Consider the following 27,441-nt stretch of genomic DNA (forward strand, 5'->3'; position numbering starts at 1 on the left):
TCATTTCCAAATATTGTCTCCCATTGTGTAGGCTGTCTTTCTACTTTCTTGATGAAGTTCTTTGATGCACAAAAGTGTTTAATTTTGAGGAGTTCCCATTTATTTATTTCCTTCTTCAGTGCTCTTGCTTTAGGTTTAAGGTCCATAAAACCGCCTCCAATTGTAAGTTTCATAAGATATCTCCCAACATTTTCCTCTAACTGTTTTATGGTCTTAGACCTAATGTTTAGATATTTGATCCATTTTGAATTAACTTTTGTATAGGGTGTGAGATATGGGTCTTCTTTCATTCTTTTGCATATGGATATCCAGTTCTCTAGGCACCATTTATTGAAGAGACAGTTCTGTCCCAGGTGAGTTGGCTTGACTGCCTTATCAAAGATCAAATGTCCATAGATGAGAGGGTCTATATCTGAGCACTCTATTCGATTCCATTGGTCGATATATCTATCTTTATGCCAATACCTTGCTGTTTTGACCACTGTGGCTTCATAATATGCCTTAAAGTCAGGCAGTGCAAGACCTCCAGCTTCGTTTTTTTTCCTCAAGATGTTTTTAGCAATTCGGGGCACCCTGCCCTTCCAGATAAATTTGCTTATTGGTTTTTGTAATTCTGAAAAATAAGTAGTTGGGATTTTGATTGGTATTGCATTGAATCTGAAGATCAATTTAGGTAGGATTGACATCTTAACTATATTTAGTCTTCCAATCCATGAACACGGTATGCCCTTCTGTCTATTTAGGTCTTCTGTGATTTCTTTTAGCAGTTTTTTGTAGTTTTCTTTATATAGGTTTTTTTTCTCTTTAGTTAAATTTATTCCTAGGTATTTTATTCTTTTAGTTGCAATTGTAAATGGGATTCGTTTCTTGATTTCCCCCTCAGCTTGTTCATTACTAGTGTATAGAAATGCTACAGATTTTTGAATGTTGATCTTCTAACCTGCTACTTTGCTGTACTCATTTATTAGCTCTAGTAGTTTTGTTGTGGATTTTTCCGGGTTTTCGACATATAGTATCATATCGTCTGCAAACAGTGATAGTTTTACTTCTTCCTTTCCAATTTTGATGCCTTGTATTTCTTTTTCTTGTCTAATTGCTCTGGCTAGAACCTCCAACACGATGTTGAATAATAGTGGTGATAGTGGACATCCTTGTCTTGTTCCTGATCTTAGGGGAAAAGTTTTCAATTTTTCCCCATTGAGGATGATATTAGCTGTGGGTTTTTCATATATTCCCTCTATCATTTTAAGGAAGTTCCCTTGTATTCCTATCTTTTGAAGTGTTTTCGACAGGAAAGTATGTTGAATCTTGTCAGATGCCTTCTCTGCATCAATTGAGATGATCATGTGATTTTTCTGCTTTGATTTGTTGATATGGTGTATTACATTAATTGATTTTCTTATGTTGAACCATCCTTGCATACCTGGGATGAATCCTACTTGGTCATGATGTATAATTCTTTTAATATGTTGTTGGATACGATTTGCTAGAATTTTATTGAGGATTTTTGCATCTATATTCATTAGAGAGATTGGTCTGCAGTTTTCTGTTTTTGTAATATCTTTGCTTGGTTTTGGTATGAGGGTGATGTTGGCTTCATAGAATGAATTAGGTAGTTTTCCCTCCATTTCGATTTTTTTGAAGAGTTTGAGGAGAGTTGGTACTAATTCGTTCTGGAATGTTTGATAGAATTCACATGTGAAGCCATCCGGTCCTGGACTTTTCTTTTTAGGAAGCTTTTGAATGACTTCTTCAATTTCTTTACTTGTGATTGGTTTGTTGAGGTCATCTATTTCTCTTGAGTCATAGTTGGTTGTTCATGTCTTTCCGGGAACCCGTCCATTTCCTCTAAATTGTTGTATTTATTAGCGTAAAGTTGTTCATAGTATCCTGTTATTACCTCCTTTATTTCTGTGAGGTCAGTGGTTATGTCTCCTCTTCCATTTCTGATCTTATTTATTTGCATCATCTCTCTTCTTCTTTTTGTGAATCTTGCTAAGGGCCCATCAATCTTATTGATTTTCTCATAGAACCAACTTCTGGTCTCATTGATTTTCTCTATTGTTTTCATGTTTTCAATTTCATTTATTTCTGCTCTAATCTTTGTTATTTCTTTCCGTTTGCTTGCTTTGGGATTAGTTTGCTGTTCTTTCTCCAGTTCTTCCAAGTGGACAGTTAATTCCTGCATTTTTGCCTTTTCTTCTTTACTGATATAGGCATTTAGGGCAATAAATTTCCCTCTTAGCACTGCCTTTGCTGCGTCCCATAAGTTTTGATATGTTGTGTTTTCATTTTAATTCGCCTCGAGGTATTTACTAATTTCTCTTGCAATTTCTTCTTTGACCCACTCGTTGTTTAAGAGTGTGTTGTTGAGCCTCCACGTATTTGTGAATTTTCTGGCCCTCCGCCTATTATTGATTTCCAACTTCATTCCTTTATGATCCGAGAAAGTGTTGTGTATGATTTCAATCTTTTTAAATTTGTTAAGACTTGCTTTGTGACCCAGCATATGGTCTATCTTTGAGAATGATCCATGAGCACTTGAGAAAAAGGTGTATCCTGCTGTTGTAGGATCTAATGTCCTATAAATGTCTGTTAAGTCTAGCTCATTTATAGTAATATTCAGATTTTCTATTTCTTTATTGATCCTCTGTCTAGATGTTCTGTCCATTGATGAGAGTGGTGAATTGAAGTCTCCAACTATTTTGGTATATGTGTCTATTTCCCTGAAAAGTGTTTGCAGTGTATTCCTCACTTATTTTGGGGCATTTTGGTTCGGTGCGTAAATATTTATGGTTGTTATGTCTTCTTGTTTAATTGTTCCTTTTATTAGTATATAGTGTCCTTCTTTGTCTCTTTTAACTGTTTTACATTTGAAGTCTAATTTGTTGGATATTAGTATAGCCACTCCTGCTCTTTTCTGGTTGTTATTTGCATGAAATATCTTTTCCCAACCTTTCACTTTCAACCTGTGTTTATCTTTGGGTCTAAGATGTGTTTCCTGTAGACAGCATATAGAAGGATCCTGTGTTTTAATCCATTCTGCCAGTCTATGTCTTTTGATTGGGGAATTCAGTCCATTAACATTTAGTGTTATTACTGTTTGGATAATATTTTCCTCTACCATTTTGCCTTTTGTAGTATATATATCATATCTGACTTTCCTTCTTTCTACAGTCTTCTCCACACCTCTCTCTTCTGTCTTTTCGTATCTGACTCTAGTGCTCCCTTTAGTATTTCTTGCAGAGCTGGTCTCTTGGTCACAAATTCGCTCAGTGACTTTTTGTCTGAGAATGTTTTAATTTCTCCTTCATTTTTGAAGGACAATTTTGCTGGATATAGGAGTCTTGGTTGGCAGTTTTTCTGTTTTAGTATTTTAAATATATCATCCCACTGTCTTCTTGCCTCCATGGTTTCTGCTGAGAAATCTACACATAGTCTTATTGGGTTTCCCTTATATGTGATGGATTGTTTTTCTCTTGCTGCTTTCAAGATCCTCTCTTTCTCTTTGATCTCTGACATTCTAACTAGTAAGTGTGTTGGAGAACTCCTATTTGGGTCTAATCTCTTTGGGGTGCGCTGCACTTCTTGGATCTGTAATTTTAGGTCTTTCATAAGAGTTGGGAAATTTTCAGTGATAATTTCCTCCATTAGTTTTTCTCCTCCTTTTCCCTTCTCTTCTCCTTCTGGGACACCCACAACACGTATATTTGTGCGGTTCATATTGTCCTTGAGTTTCCTGATACCCTGTTCAAATTTTTCCATTCTTTTTGGAGTTCAGATGTTCCATCCTCCAAATCACTAATTCTATCTTCTGTCTCTTTAAATCTATCATTGTAGGTATCCATTGTTTTTTCCATCTTATCTACTTTATCCTTCACTTCCATAAGTTCTCTGATTTGTTTTTTCAGTTTTTCTATTTCTTCTTTTTGTTCAGCCCATGTCTTCTTCATGTCCGCCCTCAATTTATCGATTTCGTTTTTGAAGAGGTTTTCCATTTCTGTTCGTATATTCAGCATTAGTTGTCTCAGTTCCTGTATCTCATTTGAACTATTGGTCTGTTCCTTTGACTGGGCCGTATTTTCAATTTTCTGAGCGTGATCCGTTATCTTCTGCTGGCATCTGGGCATTTAGTCAGATTTCACTGGGTGTTGGACCCAACAGGTTGAAAGATTTTTCTTTGAAATCTCTGGGTTCTGTTTTTCTATCCTGCCCAGTAGGTGGCGCTCGTGGCACACGTTTGTCTGCGGGTCCCACCAGTAAAATGTGCTGTGGGTCCTTTAACTTTGGAAAACTCTCGCCGTGGCCGAGGTTTGCCAGCCGAAGTGGCGTGGACGAGTGCCCGCCGGCCAGGGGGTCCGAACGCAGGGTGGGTCGCTGGCCGCCGCAGCCCGGGAGAGCGCCCGTCCGAATTTCCTAGTCTGCCCAGGGCGCCAAGCGTGGCGGGAGGGTACCAGCCGCCGCGGCCCGGGAGAGCGCACTGTTCCCAGCCGGACCGGGGAGTCACGTGTTTGGAAGGGGCCCCCCCGGTCACCGTTCTCCGCGGCCTGGGAATTTCTGATCCAATTTTCTCAGTTGTTCCGGGGGCCGCGCGTGGTTGGGGTGCCAACCGCCGCAGCTTGAGGGGACCGCCTGCCCAATTCTGCCAGCTGGTCCAGGAAGGAGGAAGGGAGGGACTCCTGCTGCTTGATGCCCCGCCTGGGGAACCCTGCGCCCCTCGGTGATCTTATCGGAGCAGGTTCTCTCAGCCAGTCAGCCGTTCCAGGATGGGGTACACTGTCTTTTTGATCTTTGTCATGACTCCGGGAGCTGTTCTGTATCGTTTCTGCTCCCCTAGTATCTGTTCTGGAGGAGGAAAGGTGAGGATGGCAAGGATGTCGAGGACGATGGTGGAGGAGCCGGTGAAGGCGGAGGAGGGCACGGTGGTGGTTGGAGAGCCGCTGGAGTAGGAGGAGAAAGGGAAGGATAAGATGGCGGATGGAGCTCCGCCAGAGCAGAAGGGGAAAGAGAAGGGCAAGATGGCGGTGGGAGTGCCGCCGGCAGAGAAAGAGGAAGAGGAGGGGTAGATGGTGGCAGGAGCGCCGGCGGAGAAAGAGGAAGAGGAGGGCTAGATGGCGGCGGGAGCGCCGGCGGAGAAGGGGTAAGAGGAGGGCTAGATGGCGGCGGGAGCGCCGGCAGAGAAGGGGACGAGGAGGGCTAGATGGCGGCGGGAGCGCCGCCGGCTGAGAAAGAGGAAGAGGAGGGCTAGATGGCGGTGGGAGTGCCGGCCCAGTCTATGTCTTTTGATTGGTGAGTTCAATCCATTAACATTTAGTGTTATTATTGTATGGGTAGTACTTTCTTCTACCATTTACCTTTTGGATTTTATATGTCATATCTAATTTTCCTTCTTTTTACACTTTTCTCCACACCTCTTTCTGTTGTGTTTTCATATCTGTCTCTAGAGCTCCTTTTAGTATTTCTTGCAGAGCTGGTCTCTTGGTCACAGATTCTCTCAGTGATTTTTTGTCTGAAAATGTTTTAATTTCTCCCTCATTTTTGAAGGATGGTTTTGCTGGGTATAGAATTGTTGGTTGGCAGTTTTTTTCTTTTAGTAATTTAAGTGTATCATCCCACTGTCTTCTTGCCTCCATGGTTTCTGCTGAGAAATCTACACATAGTCTTATTGGGTTTCCTTATGTGATGGATTGCTTTTCTCTTGCTGCTTTCAAGATCCTCTCTTTCTCTTTGACCTCTGACATGCTGATGAGTAAGTGTCTTGGAGAACGTCTATTTGGATCTATTCTCTTTGAGGTATGCTGCACTTCTTGGATCTGTAACTTTAGGTCTTTCATAAGAGTTGGGAAATTTTCAGTGATAATTTCTTCCATTAGTTTTTCTCCTCCTTTTTCCTTCTCTTCTCCTTCCGGGACACCCACAACACGTATATTTGTGCGCTTCATATTGTTATTCAGTTCCCTGAGTCCCTGCTCATATTTTTCCATTTTTTCCCCTGTAGTTTCTGTATCTTGTCAGATTTCAGATGTCTCGTCCTCCAGTTCACTAATCCTAACCTCTGTCTCTTGAAATCTACCATGTAGGTTTCCATTTTTTTCGTCTCTTGTACTGTACCTTTCATCCCCGTAAGTTCCATGATTTGTTTTTTCAGACTTTCCATTTCTTCTTTTTGTTCATTCCTTGCCTTCTTCATATCCTCCCTCAGTTCATTGATTTGGTTTTTGATGTGGTTTTCCATGTCTGTTGTATATTCTGAATTAGTTGTTTCAGCTCTTGTATCTCATTTGAACTATTGGTTTGTTCCTTTGACTGGGCCATATCTTCAATTTTCCTGGTGTGATTTGTTATTTTTTGCTGGCGTCTACACATTTAATTACCTTAATTAGTTTATTCTGTAGATTGCTTTCACTTATCTTACCTAGGGTTTTCTTGCTAGATGAATTTGTTGTCTATCTGTTCTTTGACCTTCAGTTCAGTTTTTTCTGGACCTCTAGCTTAGGGGTTTTTTTTTGTTTTTTTTTTTTACATGGGCAGGCACCGGGTATCGAACCCGGGTCCTCGGGCATGGCAGGCAAGCATTCTTACCTGCTGAGCCACCATGGCCTGCCCTCTAGCTTAGGTTTTATTTAACAGAGGATAATTTTCCAGTTCTTGTTTTCTTGTTTCTTGCCCTGCTTTTATGGTGCCTTTTCCCTCCCCACCCTTAGGAGGGTCTGCATAGGTATTATAGACTCCAGCCGGGTTTTCCCGGACTAAACTGGCCTCCTATCAGGGGGAAGGAGTCACCTGTGTCAGTTTTCCCTAAGGGTGAGACCCAGCAGGTTAAAAGACTTTCCTGTAAAGTTTCTGAGCTCTGTTTTTCTTATCCTGCCCAGTATGTGGTGCATCTGCCTGCTGGTTGCACCCACAAAAGATGTTGCGGCACTTTTAACTTTGGAAGACTCTCCCTGCTGGGGGCATGGTGGAGACAGAGGAGAGGTTGTAGGCTGGTTTTAATGGCTTCAAATTGCCAAGACCTGGGGTCTGAATTCCTTGAGAGAGGGATTCCACCTGAGTTGGGCTCCACCCCTCCCCTGGGGGAGGCACAGGTGGGAGACAGCCCTGAAAGCAGCCCGTTTCTGCCTATGCCTGGGGCAGTTGCAGCCTGAGAAATCCCGCCGCTGAATTCAGAGGCTGCCAAGTCTTCGTAGAAACACAGTCACTAAAACCTCTGTTTACTGCCCTTTCCTCTTTTTCTGTGAGCCCAATGAGCGAACTCTGCCTTGACCAGGTGTAGAGTCTCTTTCCTTTCCCTCTGGGAAGCCGCCTGTGGGGGAGGGGTGCTGGGCACCGGCCGCTGTGGCTTGGGGAACTCACGGTTTTGGGCAGGCTTGCAGCCGGTCCAGGTGGTCCAGACTGTGGTACGCCGTGTGTCCGGTCACTGACGTGGCTCCGGAAGCTGTTCTATACTGTTTCTGGTTTTTTAGTAGTTGTTCTGGAGGACGAACTAAAACGTGCACATTGCTAAGCCGCCATTTTGGCCCCTCTTCGATTGGTTTTATTTAAAAAATTTATCTCTTTAATTTTCTCAGCTACAAAGGCAACTTAAGTGACATGGCCATTACTGAAGATACAGTTAATAAAGTTACCCAAGGCCCAGTATCCTCCATGGCACTTCACCCATCAGAAACTAGAACTTTGGTGGCAGTTGGAGCCAAATCTGGGCAAATTGGACTTTGGGATTTGGTAAGTTATTAATTTTGTGACAATATAAATGTTTAACTGAAGCAAAGAGTATGGGAGTGTTAATAAATGTGTTAATAAATATTGCTTGAAATTTGTAATTTTGTGCTTTATGAAGATTCTAAATTTTAGAGATTTGGAGAAATTTAAATTTACCTAATAAAACTTTAACACTTTTAACCTGAGTATCATTAGCTATCTGGACATAAAGTAACTGCCAAAAATTTTATTACAACTTTAATTATATATATGGAAAGGTTTCACACAATTCTCAGTTTTCTAATTATGTTTAAAATATCTTCCCAGGTATCTGCTTAGGATGTTCCCAGTCATCATTTGTTTTTTAATTGTGGAAAGTAACATATATACAAAAAAGCAATAAATTTCAAAGCACAGCACAACAATTAGTTGTAGAACAGATTTCAGAGTTTGGTATGGGTTATAGTTCAACGATTTTAGGTTTTTCCTTCAAGCTGCTTCAAGGCACTGGAGACTAAAACAAATAGTATGATTTAGCAGTCATACTCATCTGTTAAATCCTATATTCTCTGTTACATCTCCTTTCATCTTTCTACCAATCTTTATGGGTATTTGGGCTATGACCATTCTAACATTTTCATGTTGAAAAGGACTGTCAATAATATGAGATAGGGGGATGGAATTAATTGATGTTCTGCAGAGGCTGTCCCCTCGGCATTTCAGGACTTATTTGGTCCAGGGAACCATGTGGAGGTTGTATCACCAGTTATCTTTTGATGAGTCAAAAACAGATACTGAGTTTCATTCATTGTGTTTATTGTTTTGCATCAAATGGTTTTAGTGGTTGCAAAATTGAGAAAAGGCAAACTAATGCTTTGTAAAATTTATTTCCTAATTGGGAAAGTAGAACACAGCCATGAAAGATGCTATAAGGACAATTAGTAGACTTGAAAAAAAATGGTGGCTTGAATCTGGCTGGGGTTAAATAAACAGATTTTGCAAATGAGAAGAGAGATAAGGACCAAACTTTGGGCAGCATAGGCTCTCGCTTATCACTTATGTTGATAAGTGAATTGGGTAGGAAGTGAAAGTATTTAGCAAAGAAAATGGAAGCCAAGAAGTGGGAAGAGGACCAGAATACGTTTTTTGAAACCAAAGATGTGTTTCAAGAATGGGAGGTTGACAGGGCCTCTTGCAGCAGAAGTTACAAAGAATGGGAACAGAGTAAAGGATAGTGGATTTGAAAATGGGGTACCATTAGTGAATTGAGAGAAAAGCTTCAGAGATGAGGTAAGGAAGAAAGGCAGACTATAGGTTAAAGAAAGTATGGGTTGGTCAAAGAAATGCAATCAATGTATAAAGAGCACTTGTTGAATAATTTTGAAAAGAAAAAAAATAGAGAATTAGAATGGTGAAGTGAAGATCATTTGAGGGTGGGTTCATTTGTACAGATTTGTCAAATGCCTTTTTTGCATCAATTGAGATGATCATGTGATTTTTAACCTTTATTCTATAATTTATTATTAATTTTCTTTTGTTGAACTACCCTTACATTCCTTAGATAAATCCCACTTGAATCATGGTGTGTAATCCTTTTAAAGAAGAATTTTTTCAAATCCTTGTAGATTTGAAGAAATGTGGAAGAGTCTCCTTTTTTTGTCACCTTTTTGGTCATAGTATAGTTCTGGTCACTCCAAAATCTAGATTACTGTGTCTAATATCTCCATCAACCTTCTTGATTTTCCAGGATGCTTGGCTGACACATTAACCAATTCAGGAAGTCTAAGGCCAGTATCATCTTGCCTGTCCTGTGCTCACTTCCCAACTCTCCCCTAGTTAAAAAAAAAATCAAATTTATTGAAGTATAATTTATATATCATAAAATTCACCCATTTTAAGTGTACAGTTCAATTATTTTTAGTAAGTTTACTGAGTTATGTAATCATTGCCATAATCAATTTTAGAACATTTTCATCATCCTTATAAGATACTTCATGCCCCACTTACATTTAATCCCCATTTCTACCCTCAGACCCAGACAAACTTTTGCACTGTTTCTGGATATTTCATATAAATGAAATATTATAATATGTAGTATTTTGTGTCAGTGTTTTTTACATTAAGCATATTATTTTCTAGCTCATCTGTATTGTAGCATGTAATCAGTACTTCATTTTTTTTTATTGCTCCATTGTTTGGCTATGCCACATTCTGTTAATCCATTCATTATTTGATGGTTCTTTCCACTTTTAGCTATTAAGAAAAATGCTGCTATGAACATTCATATAAATGTTTTTGTGTGGATATGTTTTTGTGTGGACATTTGTTTTCATTTCTTTAGGAGTGGAATTGATAGATCATATTATAACTATGTTTATTTAATATTTGGGAAACTGCTTTTCAAAGTGGCTGTACCATTTTTATATTCCTACCAGGAATGTACGTGGATTCCAGTTTCTTCACATCTTCACCATTTGTTACTGACAAATTATTTTCTTTTATTTTCTTCTCTCTTTTCTCTTTTCATTCTTTCCTTTTTAAAAAATATTTCTTATTTTAAAATTTAAAATAAAAAAGGAAACAAAAATGCCTAAATATTTCAGAACAGACTAAGCCAGATGTGGAAGTAATAATTGCCTTATTTCATGATACGACATATGACTTAGGACTGTAATTTAGCCAAGTCTGAAAAATGACTTCTTAGGAGTTGTTAGTCTATTGTAGAAAGAATAATCCTTAGAACTAGTGATATTAATATGAAAATTAAAAAACATGCATTTTCATAGCATATTTAGAGGATAAATTATTTTTAAAATTATGATTTTGTGCCAGGTCCAGATACCTTATGAAAATTATGCTGAGAATGATATGTTCATTTTTTATAGACGCATACTTAGGAAACAGGGTGGTAAGAGTATTGACGATATTGCTTTTGGTAGTAAGGAATTATACCATGTGTGAAATAAAGAGTAGATTTCTCATTTCCTGAGGATTTCATGAATTGAGTTTATAATTAGTAATTTTTTCTTTGTTATAAAGAAATAAATGTTCTATCTGCAGAAAACTGGAAACTGTTAAAATAAGTATGACTTAATATTGTTGGATTGAAAATTAGAAAAAAGTTATTCAATGACAATTAAAAGTTTTTAGGTCTGACTTTCTGAATGAGAAGGTGGGTAAATAATAGACTGAAAAGAGACAGAATATAATCTAGGTGTAAATGGTATAATGACATAATGAAAAAAAAGCAAATATTATTAATATTTACTTGTTTTATCCTCTCTCCCCAACTCTCTTCCAGACCCAGCATCCTAAAGAAGATGGGATTTATGTTTTTCATCCCCATAGTGAACCTGTTAGCTGTCTTTACTTCTCACCTGCCAATCCAGCCAATATACTGTCATTGAGCTATGATGGCACATTACGCTGTGGAGATTTTTCCAGGGCTATTTTTGAAGAGGTAAATGTTAATATGTTAATGTGCTGACCCCAAGTGTTATTCTGGATTCTTTATGAGATGCCACATAAATGATTATTATATCAGTCAGATTAGGAGAGTAACTGCTCAAGACTGTCAGTTACTCATTTGACCTTGGCAAGTTACTTAGCTTCTTTGTGCCTCAGTTCCCGTAGATGTGGAATGGGATATTAATAGTGTCTACCTCAGAGGGTTGTCATGAGGATTAAGCGAGTTAATGCAGATAAAGTTCTTAAAGCAGAACCTGGCATATAGTAAATATTTGCTCTTATTATTTTATTGTTTTTGCAAAAAGAGTTTAAATAAAATAATTCACTCTTTTAGGCTTAAGACTTGTACTTCTTTTTCATTCAGGGAAAAAAATTGTAATATTATACTTTTGTTCAACATTCCTGGCATTTATTTGCGGATATGAATTATGTGGGGCTGAGTCTTTTTTTAAAATTTTTTATTAGTTTTTTTTAATTTGTGAAATATAACATATATACAAAAAAGCAATAAATTTCCAAGTATATTTTAAACAAGTAGTTATATAGAACAGATTTTAAAGTTTGGTGTAGGGTTATAGTTTCACAATTTTTAGTTTTTTCTTCTAGCTGCTCCAAGATATTGGAGACCAACAGAAATATCAATATAATGATTTGGGAGTGATAGTCATTTGTTAAATCTTATTTTCTGTTATACTCCTCTTTTTTTTTTTTTCTTTTTTGTGAAAAATAACATACAAAAAAGCAATACATTTCAAAGTACATCACAGCAATTCGTTATCAAACAGATTTCATTCAGAGTTTGGTATGGGTTACAGTTCCACAATGTTAGGTTTTTCCTTCTAGCTGCTCTAAAGTACTGGAGACTAAAATAAATACAGTGATTCAGCACTCATACTTATTTGTTAAACCCGACTTTCTCTGTATAACTTTTTCCCACCCTTTAAGGGTATTGGGCTATGCCCATTCTAACTTTTTCATATTGGAAGGGGCTGTTGATAATATGGGATAGGGGGATGGAACTAGCTGATGTTCTAGAGAGTCTAGGCCATCTGCATTTCAGCACTTATCTGGTTCAGGGACCTATCTGGAGGTTGTAGGTTTTGGAAAGTTACCCTAGTGTGTGGAACCTTTGCAGAATCTTAGATAATGTCCTAGGTGGGATGAATCTTATATATGAAAAAAAGACCATAGAGAAATTCATCACGTAATGGTACTATATAATATATACCTCAAACTTTTTGCCTGTAATATAACATGGAAACTACAAAATTTGGTTTTGTGCCAGTTAAGACATCATGTCTTATATATCGTATATATTTATCTTTATGGTAAAGAAATTAGTTCAGTTGTTTTTTTCTGGTTAATTAAGAATATCCTATAATTATACTCTGGCAATGAATGGACACACCCAGGGGATTTATTCAGAACACCCTAGGCCAAGTTTATTCATAATAACCTCTTAAGGTTAAGATCTTTTCTTGGTCTGGTTTAACCCCCACAAGACGAAATTAAGTTCAAGTTTGTTTAAGAATAATTGAAAGATTTTGGGCACTCATACTCCTGAATATCCATCCTTCCAGATACACTCTAGTTAGATCACCAGGCTTCTCCTGGAAGAATTTTTGGTCAGTCTGATATCTAGTAGGGCAGGGCAGAATCTTCTAAAGGCCCTAGCAGTTCTCACTGTATTGGATTCTGTTGCTTATTTTTTGGTCTACTTTTTTAATGCTTACAACAGACATTTCATTTGAGATGTGCTTTCAGATTTGTTTTACCATATCAGATTTCCCCAATAAGAGAATTCTTTTAAAAATAAACTCTTTTTTTAAATTTTAATATAGATGTAGATTTTTATCTTTCATCTTGTTTTAAATAGAGCTTTTAAAGTTTTTAGAGATCTTCAGTATAAGAGCAATTTAAATGTGATAAATAATGAAGAGTACAGGGTACTTATCACTGAAGTTGCTTTGTAAATACTGATTGATGACCCAATTTTATGCCTTAATTTTTTTTAATTAAAAAAATTTTTTAAACATAACATCATACAAAAGCAAACATTCTTACCATGTGATCATTCTATTCTTAGTATATAATCAATAACTCACAATATCATCACATAGTTGTATATTCATCACCGTGATCATTTCTTAGAATGTTTGTATCAATTCAGAAAAAGAAATAAAAAGAAAAAAGAAAAAAAACTCATGCATACCGTATCCCTTACCTCTCCCTCTCATTGATTGCTAGTATTTCCATCTACCCAATATATTTTAGCCTTTGTTTCCCCTATTTTTTATATACCCTTATCACTCCCTTTCATTGATCACTAGCATTTCAATCTGCTAAATTTATTTTAACATTTGTTCTCCCTATTATTTATTTATTTTTAATCCCTATGTTTTACCCATCTGTCCATACCATAGATAAAAGGAGCATGAAACACAAGGTTTTCACAATCACACAGTCACATTGCAAAAGCTGTATCATTATACAGTCATCTTCAAGAAACATGGCTACTGGAATACAGCTGTACAGTTTCAGGCATTTCCCTCCAGCCTCTCCAATATATCTTAACTAAAAAGGTGGTATCTATATAATGCATAAAAATAACCTCCAGGATAACCTCTTGACTCTGTTTGAAATCTCTCAGCCATTCACACTTTATTTTGTCTCATTTCTCTCTTCCCCTTTTTGGTCTGAAGTTTTTCACAATCCTTTGATGCTGAGTCCCAGCTCATTCTACGATTTCTGTCCCATATTGCCAGTAAGGTTTACACCCCTGGGAGTCATGTCCCACGTAGAGAGGGGGAGGACAGTGAGTTTGCTTGTTGTGTTGGCTGAGAGAGAGAGTATGCCTTAATTTTTTATAGAAGTGAATACTCAAACGTGAACAAATTCTGATGTTTTGTAATTATTCCAAATATTTCATGTACAAATGATTCTTAATTATTTTAATAATTATTGCATCATACGTAACTGCTTTTGTTTTTTTCTTCACTGAATTACTAAATTACTTTCTTACAGTTGGGGAGGCTTTTTCTCCTTGCTGAGGGATAATAGTTTTTGGTTTTTCTTTTAAGAGTGAGAATGTTTAGTCCCTGTAGGCATGTTTAGGTCTGTTTCTAACCATGTTTAAAAAAAATGATTTTCAAGACTATTAATGCTGTGTTACTAGTCAGACTTTGATTTCTTACTTACTGAGAATTAGAAGAAGCAGATACAATTTCTTCTGTACTTTGCTATTTTTTTTGTTTTGATTTCTATTTCTTTTTTTTTTTTTTTTTTGGTGTGCTGTATGGTGGGGATCATATTTCTTTCTTTTTCCATGTGAGTATCCCATTATTGTAGCACCATTTGTTGAATTTTTGTTTGTGGTATTTTATTTGTTGTTTGTTTTGCTTGTTTGTTTGTTTTTGGGGAAGTGCATGGACCCGGAATCAAACCCAGGTCTCCTGCATGGCAGGCGAGAATTCTACCATTGAACTACCCTTGAAACCCTCTGTTTTTCCTGTTTTAAAGATTGGTTTTTAAAATCATTGATATTTCAAATCTTTATTGATAGTAGACGGGCTGCAAATTGTGAATTAAATGAGGTAAAATTTGTGAAAAGCCCTCTTATAAATTGTTAAGTGGTGGGATTTCAGGGTTTTTTTACAATAGTTAATATTTATTTAGCATGAGGAAAATCAGAAAAATTACAAATTTGAAAAATCTGATGTCACTAATATCAAAACCCATAAAGAAATATAATACTTTTATTAAGTAACAATAAAGGTTAACTTTAAAATTAAAAGAAATTTTTTTTTACTTTAGGGAAGTTTTTTTTGCTTTTATTTGTCAGATCTATATATTCTTTTCCCTCTCTTTCTTTTTTTACTTATTTATTTTTATTATTATTATTATTTTTACATGGGCAGGCATCGGGAATCAAACCCGGGTCCTTGGACTTGTCAGGCAAGCATTCTTACCTGCTGAGCCACTGTGGCCCGCCCTAGGGAAGTTTTATTCAGTTCGTACTTACCATTTTTTTTTTATGGAGATATAGTCATACACCATCCAGTCTATCTGAAGTATATAATCATTGCTCCCAGTATCATCACATAGTTGTGCATTCATCAGCATGATTGTTTATAACATTCATTACTCCAGAAAAAGAAATAAAAATAAGAAGGAAAATCTAAAACATCCCATATTCCTTATGCTCCCCATTATTGACACCTACTATTGGTGTGGTACTTTTGTTACTGTTGATGAAAGATTATTAAGATATTTCTATTAATTATAGTCTGTACTTTGCATTAGGTACATTTTTTCTCATTTACCCCTCTGTTAACTCCCTGTAATGTTGTACATTTGTTCTAGTTCATGAAAGAACTTTTTTATATTTGTACAGTTCATCACAGCCATTGTCCAACACAAGATTCACTGTGTTATACATTCCCATGTTTTAACTTCCAGCTTTCCTTTTGATGACATTCATGACTCTAAACATCCCCTTTCCACCACATTCAACCACAATTCACCACTGTTAATTATACCCATAATACCATACTACTGTCACCTCTATTCATTTCCAAATGTTTAAGTTCAACCTAGTTAAAAATTCTGCACCTATTAAGCAACTGCTCTAGCCTCATTCTATATCCTTATAACCTATATTCTAGATTTTGTCTGTGAGTTTACATATTATAATTAGTTCATGTTGGTGAGATCATACAGTATTTGTCCTTTTATGTCTGACTTATTTCACTTAACATAATGTCCTCAAGGCTCATTTATGTTGCATGCTTCGGGACTTCATTCCTTCTTACCGTTGGATAATGTTACATCATATGTACATACTACATTTTGCTTATACATTCATCTGTTGATGGATACTTGGGTTGCTTCTGCCTTTTGGCGATTATGAATAATGCTGCTGTGAACCTTGGTGTGCAAATGTCTGTGTTCCTGCTTTCACATCTTCTGCATATAGACTGAGTAGCAGGATTGCCAGGTAGTAAGGCAGCTCTATACTTAGCTTTCTGAGGAACTGCCAAACCGTCCTCCACAACAGCTGCTTCATTTTACATTCCTACCAGCAGTGAATAAGTGTTCCAATTTCTCCGCATCCTCTCCAACACTTGTTGTTTCCTGTTGGTTTAATAGCAGCTATTCTAGTAGGGGTGAGATGATATCTCATTATGGTTTTGATTTGCATTTCCCTAATAGCTAGTGAAGTTGAGCACCATTTCTTGTGCTTTTTTTTTTTTTTATTAATTAAAAAAAGAATTAACAAAACAATTAGAAATCATTCCAATCTACATGTACAATCAGTAATTCTTAATAACGTCACATAGTTGCATATTCATCATTTCTTAGTACATTTGCATCGATTTAGAAAAAGAAATAAAAAGACAACAGAATAAGAATTAAAACAATAATAGAAAGAAAAAAAACAAAAACAAAAACAAAAAAAACCTATACCTCACATGCAGCTTCATTCAGTATTTTAACATAATTGCATTACAATTGGGTAGTATTGTGCTGTCCATTTCTGAGTTTTTATATCCAGTCCCGTTGTACAGTCTGTATCGCTTCAGCTCCAATTATCCCTTATCTTTTTTTTTTTTAATTAACGGAAAAAAAGAAATTAACCCTACATTTAGAGATCATACCATTCTACATATGCAATCATTAATTCTTAACATCATCACATAGATGCATGATCATCATTTCTTAGTACATATGCATTGGTTTAGAAGAACTAGCAACATAACCGTAAAAGATATAGAATGTTAATATAGAGACAAAAATAAAAGTAATAATAGTAAAATCAAAACAAAACAAAACAAAACAAAACAAAAACCTATAGCTCAGATGCAGCTTCATTCAGTGTTTTAACATGATTACTTTACGATTAGGTATTATTGTGCTGTCCATTTTTGAGTTTTTGTATCTAGTCCTGTTACACCGTCTGTTCTTGTGCTTTTTTAGTCATTTGTATTTGCTCTTTGGAAAAATATCTATTCATGTCTTTTGCCCAGTTGTAGGATTTCTTTATATATTCTGAATATTAAACCCTTGTTGGATTTGTGGTTTCCAAATATTTTCTCACAGTGAGTAGGCTACTTTTCACCTTCTTGGCAAAGTCCTTTGAAGCACAAAAGTATTCAGTTTTGAGGAGGTCCTGTTTATCCCATTTTTCTTTCGTAGCTTGTGATTTGGGTGTAAGGTCTAAGAAACCACCTCCTACCTCAAGATCTTTTTTTTTTTTTAACTTGGGCAATTTACTTTATTTTTATTTTTTGCTCTGTAGTTATATAATGATTATCAAAGATCAGAGCTGCTGGATTACAGTTCAGCCAATGTCAGTTACTTCCTTCTGGCATTCTAAAACACTAGACTGTAAAAAGAAGTCTCTCTATAATGAGTCAGTAGTTATAGTCATTTGTTAAATCCTAATTTCTCAGTGACACCTCCTTCCTCTTATTTGATCTTTCTCTGAATCTCTGAGGATATCTGGGCAATGACCATTTTAACTTCATTGTGCCGGAAAGGGATGTTGATGTTCTGGAGTAGAGGAATGAACTTGGTGGTTGTTCTTGGAAAGACTGGTACCTCTAGGTTCCAGAATGTGCCTGGCCCAGGCTCAATCTGGAGGCCTAAGGTTTCTGAGAAAACAAACTTACTAAACAAAACTTTATTAGAGACTGACTTAGAGCCCAGTTTTCAGTACCTCAAGATCTTGAAGGTGCTTCCCTACATTTTCTTCTAGGAGTTTTATGGTCCTGGCTCTTAACGTTTAGGTTTTTGATCCATTTTAGGTTAATTTTTGTATAAAGGGTGATTAAGTGCATAAATATTTATGATTGTTATTTCTTCTTGGTGAATTGTCCCTTTTATTAATATATAGTCCCCTTCTTTGCCTCTCATAACATCTTTCCACTTATAGTCTATTTTGTCTGATATTAGTATAGCTACCTGTGTTAATTTGTAAGCTGCCGAATATGATATACCTGAAATGGAATGGCTTTTTTTTTTTTTTGAGCACATGGTCCGGGAATCGAACCTGGGTCTCCCGCATGGAAGGTGAGTATTCTACCACTGAACCACCTGTGCACCCTGGAATGGCTTTTAAGAAAGGAAATTTATTGAATTGCAAATTTACAGTTCTAAGGCTGTGAAAATGTCCAAATTAAGGCATCCAGAGAAAGATACCTTGGTTCAAGAAAGCCAGTGATGTTTGGAGTTTTTCTCTCAGTTGTAAAGGCACTTGACAATGTCTGCTAGCTTTCTCTGCAGGCTTCTTCAATGGTTTCCCCAGGGCTCTGTCTGTTCCATTGGTTCTGTGGGTTCTGGTGGCTCTAAAGTTTTTGCAGAACGGTTCCTTCTTAAAGGACTCCAGTAAGCAACCCCACCTTGAATGGGTGGAGACACATCGCCATGGAAATCATCTAATCAGAAGTTACCACCCAGAGTTGGGTAGGTCATATCTCCATGAAAACAATAAAAAAGATTCCACCCAGCAATACCGAGTGAGGATTAAAGGGCATGGCTTTTCTGGGGTACATAATAGCTTCAAACAGCACACAACCCTAACTTTTTTTTTTTTTTCCATTATTGCTTGTGTGGAATATCTTTTTTCATCATTTCACTTTCAACCTACTTGTATCTTTGGCTGAAAATGAATCTTTTAAACAGCATATAGGTGGATCATATCTTTTCATCCATTCTGTCAATTTGTGTCTTTTGATAGGGAAGTTTAATCCATTAATATTCAATGTTATTACTGTAAAGGCAGTATTTAACTCAGTTTTATCCTTTGGCTTTTATTTGTCAGATAAAATAAAAGTTTATTTTATCCTTTTAGTTATTCTTACTAATACTCTTCATTGCTATACCCTTCTTCAAGCCTCTTTCTCTTGTCTTTTCAACTGGCAGGATTTGTTTTTGTATTTCTTATAGATTTGGTCTCTTGTTAACAAACTCTCTCAGCTTCTGTTTATCTATGAATATTTTAAACTCTCCCACATTTTTTCTTTGGCTTTTAAAAAGGGAATCAATTTATTAAGTTACAGATTTATAGTTTTAAGGCTATAATTCAGAAAAGATACCTTGACTCAAGAACGGACAGTATTTGTCACATGGGAAGGCATATGGCTGACATCTGCTGGTCCTTGTTCCTGTTTGTGATGCCAGTGGTTTCCTCTCTAAGCATGTGTGGGCCTCCATTTAGCTCCTCCAGGAAACAATTCTTGGTTCTGTTTTACTTAGCATCTCATGGGAGGGCACGTGATAACATCTGCAGGGCTCTGCATCTCCAAACTTCTGTGTCTAAGTGTTATAGTTTGCAAGCTCCTGGAATGCAATATACCAGAACTAGAATGGCTTTTAAAAGGGGGAATTTAGTAACTTACATGCTTACAGTTCTAAGCCTATAAAAATGTCCAAATTAAGGTATCCAACAAAAGATACATTAATTCAAGGAAGGCCTATGGGTCAATAACCTCTGTCAGCTGAGTAGTCATGAAGCAGGCATCTTATCCCTCATTTTTGGACAGCTTTGCTGGATAGAGAAATCTTGGCTGACAATTTTTCTTTTTCAATATCTTAAATACACCACTGCCTTCTCTACTCCATGGTGTCTGGTGAGAAATCAGCATTTAATCTTATTGGTGAATAAACTTTTCTTTTATGGTAGTGAATCACTTTCCTTTTGCTGCTTTCAGAATTTCCCCTTCTCTTTGGCATTTACTGGTCTAATTAGTATGTGTCTTGGAGTGGTTCTCTTCGGATTTATTCTCTTGGGACTACATTGGGCTTCTTGATTCTGCATATTTGTCCTTTATAAGGTTGGGAAATTTTCAGCTATTATTTCCTTGGATAGTCTTCCTGGCCCTTTTCCCTTCTCTTCTCCTTCTGGGATACCATAATACATATGTTTGTGTGCTTTGTGTTGGCAATCATTTTTCTGAGATCCTGCTCAAATTTTCCCATTTTTTCTTCTCTTCGAATTTGGTTGCTCTGTCTTCTAGCTCGCTGATCCGTTCTTCTGCCTCTTCAGACCTGCTGTTGTGTGTCTCTAGTATATTTTAAATTTCATCTACAATGTCTTTCGTTTCCATAATGCCTGTTATTTTTCTATGTATTCTTTCAAATTCTTCTTCATGCTCTCCCAGTGTATTAATATCCTTTTATCTCTTTTGGCACATTTTCCTTCATTCTCTGAATCAGTTTAGATTTGTTTGAACATCATAGATCAGTTGTTCCAGATTCTGTGTCTCTACCAGCTAGTCGTCTGATTATCTTGATGGGTCTATTCTGAAGGTCAATTATTTCTCTGTTGTCTAGGATTTAGTTGTTGCCTGGGTTTGTTTTAGGGCACTGCTTTGACAGTTGGATGGTATTTCCCAGCCAACCCCTGTACTTTCTGGCCTGCCCAGCAGATGGTGCTCTTTAGTTACATATTCATCCTCAGCTGTTTGACTCGCATACAGTGTCTGACCAGGCAGAGCTGAAACTATGGGGATCTCACTTCGCTGGCCAATATCTGGCTCAGTGTTGTGTTGTGTCCCCCTCTGTACTTGGGGCAGATGACTCCTGCAGCCACCCCAGTTCTTAGCCATCCTCCAGGCAAGAATTGGAGCTCCCACTGCTGCTTCCCCCAAGAGTGGGGGATGGATGCCAGGAGTTATGGCTGGAATTGTAGTCTCTGCCCTCATTTTCCGTCTCTTTGTCCTGCACTGACCTGGGTGTTCAAATGTTCTCCATTGTCTCCTGGGTCCCCAACAGTTGATTTGGACAGTTACTACCTGGTTACTTGCTGCTTTTGGAAGCCCCTTCCTGGTGCCCTTTTGTATTCTGGACTCCCCAGCAGCTTGAGTCTTGCTGTGGGTTGCTGTGGACTTGGGTCCTTGTGTCTGGATATAGGTAGGGATCTGTCTCACTGCTGTGAGGGATTTTATAGTCTATGTCTCTGGAGGGAGGTGAGAGAGATCCTGGATGCTGCCTTTGGATACTTAACAAGTTGTGTGGGACTGAGTGAGGGGGAGGGGAGTGGACTGGCAGCCTAGGATGGAAATTTCCTATCTGATAACATCTTCTTTCTTCTATTCAGTATTTGTGAGATCTATCTCCAGTCCTTACCTTCCCCCAGATTTCTGAGCAAATGAGATTTGTCTTTTTTTTTTCTTCTGACTCTCTGGGGAGAGGTTTCAGTAGATGTAGAAGTTTTTGTCATCATGTTGATGATGCCACTGAATATTTCAGTTTTTAATGTTCCGCTATGTACTTATACATGCTAGTCACATCCTTTTTTGTATTTGTTTCTGTTCTTGCAGAAATGTTGGAGTTTGAATTTTGAAGGTCCATCTATGTTTATAAGCCACTTAGTAATAACTGATTCTACTCTTTTTTTTTTTTTTTTTGCATGGGCAGGCACTGGGAATTGAACCCGGGTCTCCAGCATGGCAGGCAAAAACTCTGCCTGCTGAGCCACCGTGGCCCACCCTCTACTCATTTCTTGAAACAGCTTTACTGAGATATAATTCACATACCATACAAATCACCTATGTAAAGTATACAACTCACTGGTTTTAGTATATTTATAGAGTTGTGCTGCCATTACCACAATCAATTACAGTCAATTTAAAACATTTTCGTCACCTCAAAAAGAAATTCTGTACCCCTTAGCCATCTTATCCACAACACCCCTCCCCCCAGCCAAGGCAACCACTAATCTATTTTCTGTCTCTATAAATTTACCTATTTTGGATATTTCACATAAGTGGAACTATACAATATGTGGTCTTCTGTGACTGGTTTCTTCTACTTAACATGCTTTCAAGGTACATCCTTGTTGTAGCAGAAATCAGTAGTACTTCATTCCTTCTAAAGGAATAATTTTCTTTTATATGAATATTCTACATTTTATTCATCTACTTGTCAGCTGAACATTTGGGTTGTTTTCTCTTTTTGGCTGTTGTGAATAATGCTGCTATAAACATTCACATACATGTACTTATGTTTTCGTTTCTCTTGGGTAGAGATCTAAGAATGGAATTACTGGTAGCACTGCATCTACCATTTTGAGAAAACTGCTGCTTTCAGAATCTTTATCTTTGGCATTCGACAGTCTGATTAGTAGGTGTCTTGGAGTGGGTATATTTGTATTTATTCAGTTTGGAGCATGTTGTGCTTCTTGGACATGCATATTTGCATTTTTTATAAGAGTTAGGAGTTTTGTGTTTTTTTTAGTTAGGAGTTTTTAGGTTTTTTTTTTTTTGGCATGGGCAGGCACCAAGAATTGAACCTGGGTCTCTGGCATGGCAGGCGAGAACTCTGCCACTAAGCCACTGTTGCACTGCCCTGACTTAGGAGGTTTTGACCATTATTTCCTCAAATATTCTTCCTGTCCCTTTTCCCTTTTCTTTTTCTCTGGAACATCCATGATGCATATGTTTTTGCACTTCATGCTATCATTCAAATCCCTGAGACCCTACTCCATTTTTTCCGTTTTTTTCTTTATCTGTTATTTTGTCTGTTCTATTTCAAATGTCCTATGTTTAGCTCACTGATCTTTTTTTCTGCCTGTTCAAATCTGCTGTCATATGCCTTGAGTGTATTTTTAATGTCATTTCTTATGCCTTTCATTTCCATAAGATTGGTCATTTTCCTTTGCAAGCTTTACAATTCTTATTTATGTTCACCCAGTGTCTTCTTAATATCCCTTATCTCTTTAGCCATATTTTCCTTCATCTCCTTGAATTGATATAGGAGATTTGTTGAACATTTTTCATTAGTTGTTCCAAATTCTCTAGCTCCTCTACTTTTTAAGAATTATTTATTTTTTCCTCTACTTTTTAATTTGTTTCTTTGACTGGTCCATATCTCCCTTTCTTAATATGGCTTGTAAGTTTTTGCTGATGCTGGGCATCTGATAATTTTGATGGGTTGATTCTGCAAGTTGGTTTTTCTCTCTAGTCTGGAATTTTGTTGTTAATTGGGTTTGTGTTCCAGCTCTTCTTTGACAGTTGTTTGTTCAGTATTTCCTAGCCCAAACAGGGCCAGGTACCTGTGCAAGATGTGCAGACCAGATTCATAGAGTCCAAGGGAGAGGGTAGGAAGGACTCAAAAAAGCCTTTTTTTCTTTCAACTTTCCAAGGTTGTGTTTTCCTGGCCTGCCCAGCAGATGGTGCTGTTTGACAACCTATTCCCCTCAGCCCTATGAGGGCAGCATATTTTTAGCCCTTTGTCAGCTCAGCCTCTGACCTGGGTGGAAACAAAGGCCCAGTGACACTTGACCAGGAAGTACCAGAACAGTGGGATCCAACCATCTAGATTTGCCAGCAAATTAAGCTGACTCAGTACTAGGCCTTGTTCTCCTCTGTTCTTAGGGTTGAGGACTGCTGTGGCCCTCACAGTCCACAGCAACTCACTTGGTAGGGGTTGGACTGCCTGAAGCTGCTTGCCTTGAGGGTGGGGTAGGTGCCCAAAGCCACGGCCTAGTCACACAGTCTCTTACCACAGTTTCTCAGTCTTTTTGTCCCGCACTTCCCTGGATGCTGCTCAGTACTCCCTTGACCTCTGGAGCCCCAGATCAGTTGATTTGGACAGTTTCTCCCTATCCACTTGCTGTTTTGGGGAGAAGAGTGAGCCCTGCAACTCCCTCCCTATTCTGTCATCTTCCTGGAACACTTCTCCCCTGTATACTAATGGCTTTATGCCATATATACCTATATAGCTCTATCTATCTATTATCTGTCTATATACTCTTGGATCTTGCCTTTTTTCACTTATTAGTATATCTTGGACAGTTAGTAATACAAATCTACCTCAGTTTTTTTTTTCACAGTGCATGGTATTTCACGGTAGAGGTGTTCCATCACTGATTTAACCAGATTCCAACATTTATGTTGTTTCTTACTGGTATTATAAACAACTTTGCAGTGAACATCCTTATATAAATATTAGAGAAATTACTGGGTCAATGACTATATAGAAACATGAAAATTTTGGTAGATATGGCTTAACTGTCAAAAATTTGTACCTATTTAGGTCCCACCAAGAGTAGATGAGCATTCAGCCATATATGTTGGACTTTGTTGGCAGTTACTTGGTCTATTAAGGTATAATTTCAATTGAGTAGAATTTAGATTGAGTCCACCCTGGTAGGTTTCACAGGCTAGATTTAGAACTGAGGTTTATTGGGTTGTAAGAGATTTGGGATGACATCCTGACATGGATCGATGGACCGTTGATTGTAGTCTCACTTCTGATCAGTGCCTTTGTTTCCATCTCTGTGAAAGAGGTGATTGTTGTGCCCTGTGCTTCCTATGGGGATGATGGAAGGATAAATACATTTATTTGGGTAAATTAAAGTATTTTATAACTCTTTTATCAAAGAAATTGTGGCTTGGCATGCTTTAAAAGGAGAATGTTATATAAATATAAGCTAATTTTTACTTATGTCTTTAGGTGTATAGAAATGAAAGAAGTAGCTTTTCCTCGTTTGACTTCTTGGCAGAAGATGCCTCCACTTTAATTGTAGGACATTGGGATGGAAGTATATCCCTAGTGGATAGACGGACACCTGGAACATCTTATGAGAAACTTGTCCAGTCTGCTTTGAACAAAATAAGAACTGTCCATGTCCACCCAGTGTATAGACAGTATTTCATTGCTGCAGGATTGAGGTATGTTCTTCATAAAACTTTTTTTTTTAACTTATTTTATTAATTAAAAAAAATTAACAAACGAAACATTTAGAAATCATTCCATTCTACATATATAATCAGTAATTCTTAATATGATCCCATAGTTGCATATTCATCATTTCTTAGTACATTTGCATCGATTTAGAAAAAGAAATAAAAAGACAACAAAAAAAGAAATAAAATGATAATAGAAAAAAACTATTGTACCATACCCCTTACCCCTCGCTTTCATTTACCACTATTTCAAACTGAATTTATTTTAACATTTGTTCCCCCTATTCTTCATAAAACTTTTTGACTTAGGCCTTTTATTGTCAGGAATACATGTTTAGTTTGGTTGTCAAAGACATTTGTGATACCCAAAGGCTAATATTTTTTACTTTCTACACTGATTGAGGTTTTTTTTTTTCCATGTGTGATTTTTATAAAAACAAGATTTTTTTTGTTTGTTTTAATAAATGGTGAAACTGTTGAAACATTTTTGTTGTCTTTGGCAACATATGCATTTACTTTTAGAGTTTTGAGAAGAACATTAATCATTTTGGAGAAAAACGCACTTTATGTGGTGTATAACTTGTTGGTCTGTGCTAACTTTTTCTATGGAAAGGTTGGGAAACCAACTAGAAACTTGTCTCTCTTTACCCACTGGTTACATATATCTGAAATAGTTTTGGAATTTTTCTAGTATTTTTATATACCATTAAAATTAATACAGAAGAGAAGTGGGTTCTGATTTAAATGGTCTACAGTGTAGTAAGTATTTGAGTGTATAATTTATGCCCGGCTATATTCTAGAGGCTAATAACTGCATATACTGTGGGAACATTGATAATTATTCCTCTCATTACAGGGATGCTCATATTTATGATACAAGGCACCTGAAACCCAGGGGAAGCCAGCCTTTGATTTCTTTGACTGAACATACAAAGAGCATTGCCTCTGCCTATTTTTCACCTATGACTGGTAACAGAGTGGTAACAACATGTGCCGATTGTAAGCTGAGGTAAATAGGGAAGGCAGACATGTTTTTAAGGAATCTAAAGTCCGTAAACCAATTCAATCACTAGTTTTATTGCTTAGGCCACCAAAGACCTGTGACCCATGCTTAATGACTTTTCAGCAGTTCCTGGGTCCTAGAAAATTCCTTGGAACTATATGATCTGGCAAGGAAGGCTTATAGCTTCCAGGCTTCTCTTTCAGCACTGAAGATTCCCAGAAATCCCAATAAAATCAGTATTCATGGTATCTTGGAAGGGAGATAATTTTAATATAGAGAGAAGTTTGTGCTTTGGGAAAGGTGGGGTCTACCCTACCCAGTAGAGCGGTTGGATGGAAGCTGCAGAGCCCCAGACCATAGGCAGGGAGAATACATTTGGTTGTTTTCTATAACTACTTCCTAAAAATAGGTTTAAAAATTTAATATAAACCAATTGAACTCAAAATAGAAAATCACACCAATTAAAAAAGATGTGGGGGAGGCGGGCCATTGTGCCTTAGCAAGCAGAGTTCTTCCCTGCCATGCCAGAGACCCGGGTTCGATTCCTGGTGCCTGCCCATGTTAAAAAAAAGGGGGAATGTTAGTATAACCACAAAGTAAAATTATTTTGTTTTCTTTTAGAATCCTCCTAATTTTGCTTGAAATTACGAGCACTTCTCAGATTATTAGAGTTAACCTTAAGTGATATTGGATTTCATTCATTATTCATTCAACAAGTATCTATTGAATATATATTGTGGGCCAGTTTCTAGAATGGCACCTAATTTCTGCTTAGACCCACCTATTGGGAAGAGCCTGGTCTGCGTGTGTGACAGGTCCCGCATCAGTTTTTAGCAAAGTCTGTAAGCATTACCCTTTGCCTCAAGAGCTACCTATTTGTCCTGTTCCCGTTCATTTGCTCTGCAAAGTTTACTTTTGCAACCATAACCATTAGTGGTTTGGCTTTCTAGTAATTGAATTAGTGTCAAGCAACTGTACTGGGATAGCTAGGCTTAAGGAGAATGTGGTGGTGGTGATGTGCCTGGCTTCCTTTTGTCAGGGTACCCAGTGGAGGCTGCTGGATTCCTCTCCAGCTGCCACACAAGAACACCTTCCCTGGTTGCTGGCCAGTTGCAGGCTCCATTGATAACCTGGAAATGACACTGTCAACCTTCAACTGATGAATCTTACGGGGAAATTGCTGTTGATAAGTGCAATGTTAGGTGTTCTAGTTTGCTAGCTGCTGGAATGCAATATGCCAGAAATGGAATGGCATTTAAAAAGAGGAATTTAATAAGTTGCCAGTTTACAGTTGTAAGGCTGAGAAAATGTCCCAGTTAAAACAAGTGTATAGAAATGTCCAATCGAAGGCATCCAGGGAAAGATACCTTGGTTCAAGAAGGCCATTGAAGTTCAGGGTTTCTCTCTCAAGTGGAAGGGCACACGGTGAACACAGCCAGGGTTTCTCTCTCAAGTGGAAAGGCCATGGCAAACACGGTCAGGGTTCCTCTGTCATCTGGAAGGGCACATGGCGAACAGGGCATCATCTGTTAGCTTCTTCTCCTGGCTTCCTGTTTCATGAAGCTCCCTGGGAGGCATTTT

General features: G+C 37.5%; 1 protein-coding gene across 10 annotated transcripts in view; it reads left to right on the top strand.

Moving 5' to 3' along the window:
* The window catches only part of WDR76 (WD repeat domain 76), a 76,885-nt gene that overhangs the window by 45,963 nt on the left and 3,481 nt on the right, over positions 1-27,441 (top strand). For all 10 annotated transcript variants that reach the window (XM_077127688.1, XM_077127693.1, XM_077127686.1 and 7 more), the window contains 4 exons: positions 7,569-7,722; positions 11,000-11,158; positions 24,625-24,842; positions 25,714-25,866. In XM_077127688.1, coding sequence (XP_076983803.1) covers positions 7,569-7,722; positions 11,000-11,158; positions 24,625-24,842; positions 25,714-25,866 — 684 coding nt within the window. The remainder of the gene's footprint in view (positions 1-7,568; positions 7,723-10,999; positions 11,159-24,624; positions 24,843-25,713; positions 25,867-27,441) is intronic.

This window comes from Tamandua tetradactyla, chromosome 14, assembly GCF_023851605.1.
Source record: "Tamandua tetradactyla isolate mTamTet1 chromosome 14, mTamTet1.pri, whole genome shotgun sequence".
Taxonomy (NCBI): Eukaryota; Metazoa; Chordata; class Mammalia; order Pilosa; family Myrmecophagidae; genus Tamandua; species Tamandua tetradactyla.